Consider the following 12,925-nt stretch of genomic DNA (forward strand, 5'->3'; position numbering starts at 1 on the left):
TAGCATATGTTAGTGAAGAAACTATCTGAGGGCTCAAACAGAACCACCAGGAAGAATGAGAGGTGTTCGTACCAGGTCATTACAGTGCCCTGTTCTCACCAGCCAGAATAGAAAACCTTATGATTCACGAGACATTTGGCAGTGAAATCATGAGATTCACGAGAATCTCAAAAGGGTCTTGCCTACGTATTGGGAATAACTGGCCCTAGAATAAGAACTATTCTGGTCCCACTGAACAAATTTTAAAAGCAAGATCTGAACAGAATAAACTATTTCCAAGTAGCGTAACTGCATCTCTGGACAAGCTCAAAATGTCCGGCATCCAAAAATTATTCAACCAAATCTAATTCTAACACAAATGTTAGAATTAGTACATAATGACAAAAAAACATCTTATAACCCTATTTCACATATTTAAAAGTTAAACAGAGACATGAAACAACTTGAAAATGAAGAACAAACTTAGATGGCTAACACTGCCTGATTTCAAGGCTTATAATCAAGCCATGGTCTGAGAAGAGGTGAAAGCATCAGAAAGGAAGGATTACAAAGGGGCACAAGGAAACTTCTGAAGGTAATGGATATGTTCATTATCTTGACTGTGGTGATGCCTTCACAGGTGCACATTTAAGTCAAAACTTTTCAAGTTGTATACTTAAATACGTACAGTTTGTTTTATGTCAAATTACACCTTAAGTTGGAAAAAAAATTAGGAGACATCAAGTAAATGTAATACATTGATCTTCTCTGGATGCTGATTTGAACAAATCGTAAAAAAATTTATAGATCTTGGGAAAATGCAAGTAGAGACTATATATTTGATATTAAGAGATTACTCAATTTTTTGTTTTAATGGTATTATGATTTTTGTTTCAAAAGTCTTATCTTTTGAAACAAAAAAGATAGTCTATATATTATTTATAACATAATATGATATTAAAAATCTTTTCAAAATAATTCAAGGTGAGAGAATAAGTGGGTAGAGGCTTAATTCAAATAAGTATGGCCACACACATTAACTGAAGTTAGATGATGGACACACGGGGTTTCTTTCTTTCTTTTCCTTTGTGTATATTTAAAATTCTCTATAAAATGAAAAAAAGAGAGAGGGAGAAAAAGAAAACATGTAACAGAAACTAAGAGTCACAACCACCTATCTCTACCAAAAATAAACCATATGATCAATATGCTTGTTAAGAGTCTCGGGACCCAGTTTCCTCATTAATAAAATGAAATAAATAAAATAAAATTAATAAATATACATCTTTTAATACTGGTCCATTTCATTTTACATAGGGGATATAAACTTTTGTTTCAAAATAAAGTGAACAATGAATTTCAAGTAATATGTTTCAAATCCTAACTACATCTAGTAAATGAATTTTTATTCTATTAACATCTTACACATTTATTTCATAAGTACAATTAGAATTAAACACACTTTTAAAGAAAATTTTGGGGAGGAAACAAATATGGTTAGCCTGAAAAGAAACTGCTCACCGTCAGAAGTTTAGTAGTGATTCCAGCATCCACGACAGCTTTGTGCATGGCACGTAATGTCTCTAGTTCTGGGGCGGCAATAAATACAACATAGGGCATGAACTCTGCTGTCCTCAACACTTTCAGTGCCTGAGGAGAAGAATGATTACAAAACAATTTATGCTGTATTAGAATTTGGATTATGTTACCTTTTACTATAAATCAAAACCTATTTGCCCTCTTCCTTTATAAAGATTAAATAAATAAACCAATACCTGTCGTCCTTTTGCCCTTTCATTTCATAAACTCCTTTCCTAAAATATTGATCCATTTATTTTGTTGTGAAGTCAGTGTCTATTCTTTGGTCTTCCTGAACAAAATATGAAACCTTGATCTCAAAATCAATGCAAAGGATGTAAACCCTTTCTATGTATATTGTTAGCACTCTGCTACTTTTGAAAAAGTAGAAATAACTTAAATGCCCATTAATTGAGGAATGATGAAATCAATTAACATACATCCATAATATGAAATACTATGCAGCAATTACAAAGAAACAAAAGCTCTATTCTGAAGTAACTGACATGAAAAGATAAGGAATAATGTTTAATGAAAAAGTTGAAAAACATACATAGAATTTTCCCATTTAAAAGATACAATAAAAACAGAAAACCCATTACCTTATTATATGTTTACATATACATTTATATTTAAGGGACAGCAAAATGATTTGAAAGATACCCGAACATTAATAATAGTTATTTCTGAGGATGAAAGCGTGGTTGGGCTGAGTGAGGAGCAGTGAGAAAAGGGTGGGAAAGAGAAAAGAGAAGGACTAAACATGTTTGAGTGTATATTTTGGGTAGGAGGGGAACAACATCCATTTTACATTTCTTTGTACTGCAGCTTTGTTTGAACTTTAAATTTAACAATAACATACATGCATTCATGTATTACTTGAGAATGTAAATAATACTAAACTTCTACCACCAATCTAATTGTATGGCTTTCTATTACTAACCAAGCCTCTGTCGCTGCTAAATGACCAGAGATATAATTAACTAGCTGTGGGTGCATATGAAGTTTCTCTACGACTAACAGGTAATAGAAAGAGTACTACCAGTACCCTTCCTACTCCTGGGGAAAAAAAAAAACAGGAAAAATACAAATCAAAAACCAAAAAAAAAACAGCTTTGGAATCAATTCAACTTACTTGTGGGTTGACATCCAAAATACAAGTTCTTCCAGTTTGAACAACTTCAAGAATAGAATCTATCTTGGTTCCATAGAGATTCCCTTCATATTCCCCATGTTCCAAATACTTTCCAGCCTTAATATCTGCTTCCATTTCAGATCGTGATACAAATTTATATGCCTGCCCATCTTTTTCATCCTCTCTCGGTTTCCGTGAAGTAACTATATAAAATAATGTTGAGCAATTTATACAAAGTGATTCTAGGGTGGCAAAAAAATAGACTAAAATTCACAGGGTAGCCAGTATTACCCTATCAAAATAAAAGATAACACAAGAAAAGAAAACTGCAGACCAATATCTCTTATGGATATGCATGTAAAAAATCTCAATGCAATAACAGTAAAACAAATCCAGAAGCATAAAAAAAAAGTATTACACTCTAGGACTAAGTGGGATTTTATCTCAGTAATGCAAGGTAGGCTAGCATACAAAAATTAATCAATGAAATACATTACATTAATAGAATAAAAGACAAAAACCACATGATATCTCTACAGACAATGAAAAAGCATTTGACAATATCCAGTACTCTTTCAGGATAAAAAACACTCAACAAACTAGGAACAGAGGGGACTTTATCAACTTATAAAAGGTATCTACAAAAACCCACAGCTAATGTCATACTCAATGATAAAAGCCTGAAAGTCTTCCCCTTAAAAGTTCAGAAACAAGACAAGGATGTCCATTCTTACCATTTCTACTCCACATGTACTAGAGGTTCCAGTCAGGGCAATTAGGTAAGAAAAAGAAATAAAAGGTAGCCAGATTGAAAAGGAAAAAATGAAACTCTATTTGCAGATGAAGTGACTTTGCATAAAGAAAATCCTAAGGAATTCACATACAAAATATTAGAATAAATGAGTTCATCAAGGTTAGGATACAAGATGAATTTATACAAAAAAATCCATTGTATTTCTATTCACCAGCAATGAATAATTCAAAAATGAAATTAAGGAATCATTTCTTTTTTACAATACATCAAAAAAAGAATAAAAGAATTATCAATAATTTTTTTAAAAAGAAGCATAGATGTCCACAGTGACTAGAATAAACACCATTGAAAGAAATTTAAAAAGAAATAAATGGAGATCCCATTTTCACAGATTGGGAGCCTTAATACTGTTAAAATGGCAATACTCCCCCAATTATCTACAGAGTCAATGTAATCCTTTACAAAACCCCAGTTCCCTTTTTGGTAGAAGTTAAAAGATGATCCTGCAATTCATACATAAATACCAGGGACCTAGATAATTCAAAACAATCTTCAAAAAGTAAAAGAATTTGGAGAATCCATACTTCCCAGTTTCAAAACTTTACTACAAAACAACAGCAATCAAGTTAATATTTTATTAGTATAAAAACAGACATAAATCAATGGAATGGAATTGAGAGTATAGACAATTTTAAAACTAAACCTTCACATTTATGGTCAAGTGATTTTCAACAAGGATCCAAGACAATTCAAAGGAGGAAAAAATAATCTTTTCAACACATGTATTGGAACAAAAGGATATTCACAAGCAAAATCAACTCAAAACTGATCACAGAGCTAAATATATGCCCTAAAACCATAAAACTCTTATAGACGAAAATATAGGAATAAAGCTTTGAGATCTTCGGTTACTCAAAGGCTTCTTAGATATGATAACAAAGGCATAAACAACAAAAGAAAAAATAAGCTGGACTTCATCAAAATGAAAACTTTTGCACTTCAAGGACACCAATAAGAAAGCAAAAGATAACCCAAGAATGGGAGAAATCATATTTCTGATCAGGAACTTGTATTTGAGAATATAAAAAGAACTCTTACAACTCAACAAGAAAAAAAAAACCTGAATAACCCCAATGAAAAATGGGCAAAGTCTATGAAAAGAAATTATTCCAGAGAAGATATATGAAAGGACAACATATATATGAAAAGACATTCAACATTATTAGCCATTAGAGGACTGCAAATCAAAATCACAATGAGATACCACTTCACACCGATGAGCATGGCTATAAATAAAAAAGCCAGATAATTGCCTAGTGGTGGCAATAATGTGGAGAAATTAGAAGGTGATGAAAATATTCTAAAATTGATAGTGGTGATGGCTGCACAACTCTGGCTATACCAAGACCACTGAAGTGTACACTGTACATGGGTGAATTGTATGGTATGTGAATTATTATCTCAATAAACCTGTTAAAAATAAACAGAATTACACTATTTAGCATTCTCAGAAATATGTAAGAGATAGGTTCCACAATAAAAAAGAAATAAAAGAAAAAATAAGATCCTATGAGAAAAAAACAACCAGAAAACAGAAAATAATTATAATATGAAAACATGATTATTGAGATAAAACAATGCTGGAATAGAAGATAAAGTCAAGGTAATCTTCCAGAGAGTTAACAAAAAGATAGAGAAAAAAATAGTAAGATTTAAAAGACATTCAATGTCCAGTTAAAAGGAATTCCAGAAAATGTGAACAGAGAAACAGTAAAGAGGAAACTCAAGAAACAATAAGAAATTCCCCAGAATGGAAGGTCATGAATCTCTAGATTGAAAAGCCCACTAGTCATCAGCAATAATGAATAAAAATGAAATAAAAAAGATGCACTCCACAAGACATCATTATAAAATTTCAGGACCCCTAAAAACATGAAAATAAACAAGAAAGCATAAATATTCTTGAAAGAAAAATCAGGTCATATGTAAAAGAACAAATATTAGAATGACATTGGGCTTCTCAACAAAAATAAATCCAGGAATAATGTCACCTGAGTTTGTCAATCTAGAATTTCTATGCTCAGCCAAGCAATTAAGCATAGGGCAGAATAAAGACATCTTCAAATACAAAGATGCAGAAATTATATCCCAAACACCTTTTTTTAAATGAAATTACTAGAGGATGTGCTCTAGCAAAACAAGGCAATAAAACAAGAAAGAAAAAGGCATGGGATTGAGAAAAAAAGAGTTTTAACCCCAGGAAAGCAACAAAGGCAAATACTTCAGTGTTTAAGAGTTTGGCAGCTGACCCTCCCTGTAACATGGGACATGACATCCAGGAGTGTCATGTCCCCTAGTGGCGTGAGAGATGACTCCCAGGGATGAGCCTGGCCCCCGGAACTGTGGGATCAACCATGCCATCCTGACAAAAAGGGGGAAAAGACTGTAACAAATAAGGTCTAAGTGACTGAGAGAGTTCAAATAGAGTTGAGAGGCTATATTGGAGGTCACTCTTATGCAAGTTTCAGTTAGAGATTGCTACCTACCATAATTTGCCAAACCTCAACCAAAACCATTCCTGCCAATCCTAAAGAATACCTAGGGCATTATATAAGATTCTATAAAGGTTCCATGCACTAGGTTAACTTTCCAGTGACCTACAACCTCCAGATGTGTCCCTAGACCAGATAAGTCCTGAAATGCAGAGGGGCCACCCTCTCCAAAATATCAACTAGCTCCATTCCCCTACCTCATGTTATCAACATTCCTATTAATATGAAAAAGTTAGAATGGGCATAGCCCAAATACCCCTAAAGAGTGGGAGAAAGATCGAAGGTGATGGAGTTATACAGAGAAGGTAGGGTTTAACAAATGAGTATGACTGCTGAATCATTATTTCGATGTTTTAGACTCCAGTATCTTAGAGCAGCTAGAAGTAAAAACATAAAATTGTGGAATTATAACCTACACTGTGCTGGTTTGAAAGGATGTATGTCCCCTAGAAAAGTCATGTTTTAATCAAGATCCCATTTTGTAAAGGCAGAATAGTCTCTATTTAATAATTAGATAATTAGATCATCTTCCTGGAGATGTAACCCAATCAAGAGTAGTTGTTAAGCTGGATTAGGTACAGGTGTGTCTCCACCCATTTGGGTGGGTCTTGATTAGTTTCTGAAGTCCTATAAAAGAGGAAACATTTTAGAGAATGAGAGATTCAGGGAGATTCGGAGAGAGCAGAGAATGCTGTAACACCACGAAGCAGAGTCCACCAGCCAGCGACCTTTAGAGATAAAGAAGGAAAACGCCTCCTGGGGAGCTTCATGAAACAGGAAGCCAGAAGAAGCTAGCAGATGATGCCATGTTTGTCATGTGCCCTTCGAGATGAGAGAGAAACCCTAACCGTGTTCACCATGTGCCCTTCCACTTGGGAGAGAAACCCTGAACTTCATCGGCCTTCTTGAATCAAGGTATCTTTTCCTGGATGCCTTTGGCTGGACATTTCTATAGACTTGTTTTAATTGGGACACTTTCTCGGCCTTAGAACTGTAAACTTGCAACTTATTAAATTCCCCTTTTTAAAAGCCATTCCGTTTCTGGTATACTGCATTCTGGCAGCTAGCAAACTAGAACATATACCAAACCTTAAAATCTGTTTTACAACTAATTGCTGTGATGTGCTTTGAAATTCTTTGCCTTTTTATATATGTTATTTTTCACACACACACACAAAGGTTGTGATGATAAAAAAAAAAAATGTTAGAATGGGCATAACTTGAATATGTCTAAAAATTAGGAGAAGGACCAAAGGAGAAGGTGGAGTTTTAGCAGAGAAGTTAGGATTTAACAAATGATTATGACTACTGAATCATAATGATATTTCTTTTAGTCCCCAGAATCTTGGAACAGTTAGAAGGAAAAACCTGAAATTGTGGGACTGTAACCCATATCAAGTTTTGAAATTTGTTCTATAACTACTTGTTAAAAATGTATTTTGAAATTTATTGCTTTTTTGTATATATGCTATATTTCACAATAAAAATATTAAATTAAAAAAAAATAAAAAATAAAAACTTAGGCAGCTGAGACAGAGAGGAGAGAGTACTCACTGAGGCAGAAGCCTGATGGCCCCAAGAAAAAAATCATGACTTAGTATATGGATGGGTTTTTTTTTTTTTAATAAAACTACACACATATATAAAAATAAAGCAAGGTAAAAAGTGGAAGAAAAATAACTCAGTGGTTGCTAGGTAGGGGCAAGGGGAGAGGCTGCTCAAGAAAGTTAAACAGAATTGATGTATCATTATATTGGGATGATAGGAAGTCCATCAGTAAGGCCTAAACTAGATAAAATAAACAGCAGCAGATTGAACACATCAGGAACTATGGATGGGGTGGTGGGACGAGATGGCAGTGTAGGGATGTGTGGAATTTAGTTTGTCCTTTAGAGCAACTAGTAATAGGCAGAAATTCTCTGGAACACCTGTGGCAGGATATACATAGTACAACAGCCTGGAACAGATAGAAGGGCAGAGATCACACGACAAAACTGTGAGTAAAGCCCCCCAAATCCCAAGGCTGGTGCCCCTCCCCCACTGACATGGCAGGCTCAGTTGGAAACACTTCCTGTGGGAAAAAGCAGCAATCTCCACTGGGAGCAAGGGAAGGCAGCCCAATTCCAACTGCAGTTTTAATTAACAACACTGGACTGCTGAATATAAACTCCAAGCTCAGATAAAACTGACAGTAAGCAGGAACGGAATTCTGAGGTTTCTCCTGGCAGATAGGAGGCAGGGCTGATGGAGGGGGGAAAAAAAACAACTCTTAGACTTTTGGAATCCACTGAGCTCAGAATACTAGAAAAGGGCTCTGTGCCAGGGCACATAGCACAAAGTATCAACTCTGGCTCTTGACAGATGAACCCTGGGGTGTGGAAACTGGCTCTGAAAAATGATTTTTTTTAAAAAATAACAATTCTAAGTAGCCATTAGAGAAAGCCTTGGGCATTTTCTATTGTCAGCCCTGATCCAAGCAAGGGTGGGGTTAAGACTCAAAGCAACAAGTCAAGTGAAGGAGATAATTCCTTAAGGGCTTATGTTCCCCAGGAAAAGGAGGGTCAGGGCCCAGAACAAGTGATAGACTCAATGAAAGAATTCAGACTGCAGGGGCTAAGGCCCCCTGCCTTCTACCTCAGCCTCTGTTTTAACCACATTCCTGTCAGCTACAGGGTCTGCCTAGAATTAAAGGCACCACACTACTTTATGCCACTGGGAAGCAACAAGCTGACAAGCTCAACATCCTGGGAAGGATAAGAAAAGCACAGAGTCTAGAGGCTTCACAGGAATCTCTAACAACCTGCTAGGTCTCATCCCCAAGATAACTTGATACTGACTAAACTCTCCTTCCTGAGACTTTGGCCTTTCTTGTCTGGGAAAAATGACTGGGGTTGATGATACCTGGGGAGACCATCCTAAGAAAGGATCCATTAAGGTAGGGCAAGAACCAGAAAAATAAGAGCTGAAAACCTCTGAACAATTAATGAAACCTACAATAGAGGTTTAGAATAAGTGGAACTGAATGCCAAAAAGCCCAGATACAGAACAAAGCCATCCAACAAGAAAACCCTACGTAAGAGAGTGAAAACGACCTCTAGAATAAGGTCTAGAATAAACTAATTAAGGAAATCAGATGTTAAGACATCAATAAAAATTATAAGTCACCACAGGAAAAATGAAGATATGGCCCAAAGGAACAAACTAACAATTTAAATGAGATACAAAAAGTTGAAACTACTAATTAATGTTCAATTAAACATGCTAAATTAAGTAAAAATCAAATCAACAAGTTGAGGGAAGATATGGCAAAAAGAGATGAAGGATATAAAGAAGACATTGGGTAACCATAAAGAAGAACTCGAAAACTTGAAAAAACATATGGCAGAACTTATGGGAATGAAAGGGACAATACAAGAGATGAAAAAAACCAATAGAGACTTAAAACTGCGGATTTGAAGAGGCAGAAGAAAGGATTATGAACTAGAAGACAGGGCATTTGAAATGTCCTACACACAAAAGAACAGATAAGGAAAAGAATGGAAAAATATGAGCAGGGTCTCAGGGAATTAAATGATAACAAGAAGCTCACGAATATATATGTTTGCGGGTGTCCCAGAAGTGAAGGGAAAAGGGTCAGAAAGAATAATGGAGAAAATAACCATTGAAAATTTCCCATCTCTTAACATAAAATGACAGAGTCAAGAAGTGCAGCGTAACCCAAACAGAATAGGTCTGCACAGACCTACTCTAAGACATTTAACTAATCAGATTAAATGTCAAAGACAAAGAGAGTATTCTGAAAGTGGCACGAGAAAAGCAATCCATCATATACAATGGGAAGCCTGATAAAACTATATGTAGATTTCTCAGGGGGAATCAAGGAGGCAAGAAATCAGTGGTATGAACTCTTGAGTACGAAGAAACCAGAAATTGATGGTCTGGAAAAATCTGAGCTTCCAGGAAAGGAGATCTGAGAGAATAGTGCCCCACATGAGGATTTAACAAAACACGGAACCAGACAGCCATTTCAGATGAAGGCAGAATTGGAAATGGAGTTATCCAGAAAGGATTTATGGAAGCCATTATCTGATGGGTGTGATTAGTGTATACTGCATAGAAAAGCGGTAAGTCTCTTGGAAGACCTGTATAAATGGAACCACTGCCAGTCTGGACTAAAAGGGACAGAAAAGGGACAAACTGAAGGAAAAATTAATTCAAAGGCAGAACAATGGAAGTTAAGGTCAGAAGTGAAGAAATTCTGGGCCAGGAAGGCAGACCCAACCATCCACATGAAAAGGGTGAGTTTACCTTGGAGGCAGAGGGCAGGCAGAAGAGTGTTGAGGGTGGAACACATTGCCTGAGGGTTGGGGGGAAGCTTCCTGCCAACTCATTGTTCTGAAGAGGCTGAGCAAGTGCTGCAGAGATGGCAGAGAACCCAGGTGCTGCCCTGATCCTTGGAGAAGGTAGGGCCAAGAAAAAGGTGGTTTCTCCAATGGCTCCCAACTTTGCAATGCTCAGTGTTTGGAGAGAACAGGGCTGCTACATAAGCACTTGTAGAGGGTGGGAGTGAAGTTCTATGAAGCCCCAAGGATAACTGACTCTAAAACTATGACATCTAATAGATTTTGCCCTGCTGGTTTTAGAAACTGTTTGGGTCCAGTGAACGGAAACAATTCTCCTATGACTTTCTCTCTTTTGTATATAGGCAGCAGATAACTTGTTCTGAGTTTCATTGGCCCAGAGCCAGAGGAGAACTCTGACTTAGGACAGACCATGCCTGTAACTGACTTTGATGCGATTTTGTACGGTTCCTGACTTTATATTGTTACTGAAATGATTCAAGGCTTTTGTGATAATGAGATGGAATGAATCTATTTTGTATGTGGAAAGAACATGCTTTTTGGGGTCCAGAGAGTAGAATGAGCTAGTATGAAATTGTAATATACCTTCCTTATCCTTTTCTTTAAAATAAAGAAAAGTCAAGTTCTGAATCCAAATCCAATCTTGTGGAGGCAGGCCTATTGTTTAGAGTAGGACCTTTTGATTAGGTTGTTTCCATGGAGATATGACCCACCCAATTGTGGGAGGGACCTTTTGAATAGGTGGTTTCCAAGGAGATGTATCTCTGCCCATTCAAGGGATGGGTCTCTTAGCCCACTTACTAAAGTCCTTTAAGAAGGAAACATTTTTGAAAAAGCTGAGTGCTGATTTAGAGATGCAGAAAGAAAACATCCCCAGGGAAGCTATTTGAAGCCAAAGGACTACCAGATGCCAGCCACGTCAACAGAGGTGTTCCAGACATCATCAGACTTTCTTGAGTCAAGATGTTTTTTAATTTTTTTTATTAATTACAAAAAAATTGCAAGAAACACAAACATTCCCAACACATACACTCAGCAATTCACAATATCATCACATCATTGCATATTCATCATCATGATCATTTCCCAGAACATTGGCATCAATTCAGAAAAAAGAAATAAAAAGACAACAGAAAAATAAAACAAACAAAAAATTTTGCATACCATACCCCTTACCCCTCCCTTTCATTGATCTCTATCATTTCAAACTAAATTTATTTTAACATTTGTTCCCCCTATTATTTATTTTTATTCCATATGTTCTACTCGTCTGTTGACAAGGTAGATAAAAGGAGCATCAGACACAAGGTTTTCACAATCACACAGTCACACTGTGAAAGCTATATCATTATACAATCATCATCAAGAAACATGGCTACTGGAACACAGCTCTACATTCTCAGGCAGTTCCCTCCAGCCTCTCCATTACATCTTGACTAAAGGTGAAATCTACTTAATGCGTAAGAATAACCTCCAGGATAACCTCTCGACTGTGGAATCTCTCAGCCATTGACGCTTTGTCTCCTTTCTCTCTTCCCTGTTTTGGTCGAGAAGGTTTTCTCAATCCCTTGATGCTGGGTCTCAGCTCATTCTAGAGTTTTTCTCCATCCCTTGATGCTGAATCTCAGCTTATTTTGGGATTTCTGTCCCACGTTGCCAGGAAGGTCCACACCCCTGGGAGTCATGTTCCAAGTAGACAGGGGGAGGGTGGTGAGTTTGCTTGCTGTGTTGGCTGGAGAGAGAGGCCACATCTGAGCAACAAAAGAGGTTCTCTTGGGGGTGACTCTTAGGCCTAATTTTAAGTAGGCTTGACCTATCCCCTGTGGGCTTAAGTTTCATATGAACAAACCCCAAGACTGGGGGCTCAGCCTATAGCTTTCGTTGCCCACACTGCTTGTGAGACTATCAAGAATTCAACTTGGGGAAGCTGAGTTTTCCCCGTTCTCACCATTCCCCGAAGGGGATTTTGCAAATACTTTCCCACTCACTGATCAAATCACTCTGGGATTCATCAGGGCATCACCTGGACAAACCAACAAAATCTCACGTCCTATACAAAGTTCCATGTACTTAAGGTGTTCAATCAACTATCTACATAAGTTATATTAGGAGATGTACTAGTCAAAGCATAAATTTGTACCAAATAAACATTTTTTGCTTTAGTCTCACACCTAAGTTGAAATTTTAAAATATTAATTACCATCTATTTTCAGCACACTGCAGTAATGACATTCCTTTATTCTTCCTCATGCTAAAACATTTTTTAAATTTGTACATTTAGTCACTATCATTATACACTCTAGGCATTCCTAGATTATACCATCTCAATCTTTATTGTCTATCTTTCTTTGTGATTTCATTTATGCCCCCAGCCCTCCTCCATCTATCATTCTCATATGCAGCTTCATTCAGTGTTTTAACATGATTGTATTACAGTTAGGTAATATTGTGCTGTCCATTTCTGAGTTTTTATACTCAGTCCGGTTGTACAATCTGTATCCCTTCAGCTCCAATTAATTACCCAATGTCTTACCCTATTTCTATCTCCTGATGGTCTCTGTTACCA

The 12,925-nt window shown here is 36.4% G+C and overlaps 1 protein-coding gene across 1 annotated transcript in view; it reads right to left on the reverse strand.

The window, feature by feature from the left end:
- Positions 1-12,925, reverse strand: part of PALS2 (protein associated with LIN7 2, MAGUK p55 family member) — a 134,849-nt gene that overhangs the window by 3,812 nt on the left and 118,112 nt on the right. The window contains 2 exon segments of the mRNA XM_077121522.1: positions 1,501-1,629; positions 2,693-2,895. Of these exon segments, the coding sequence (XP_076977637.1) occupies positions 1,501-1,629; positions 2,693-2,895 (332 nt within the window).

Source organism: Tamandua tetradactyla, chromosome 1, assembly GCF_023851605.1.
Source record: "Tamandua tetradactyla isolate mTamTet1 chromosome 1, mTamTet1.pri, whole genome shotgun sequence".
In the NCBI taxonomy this organism is placed as follows: Eukaryota; Metazoa; Chordata; class Mammalia; order Pilosa; family Myrmecophagidae; genus Tamandua; species Tamandua tetradactyla.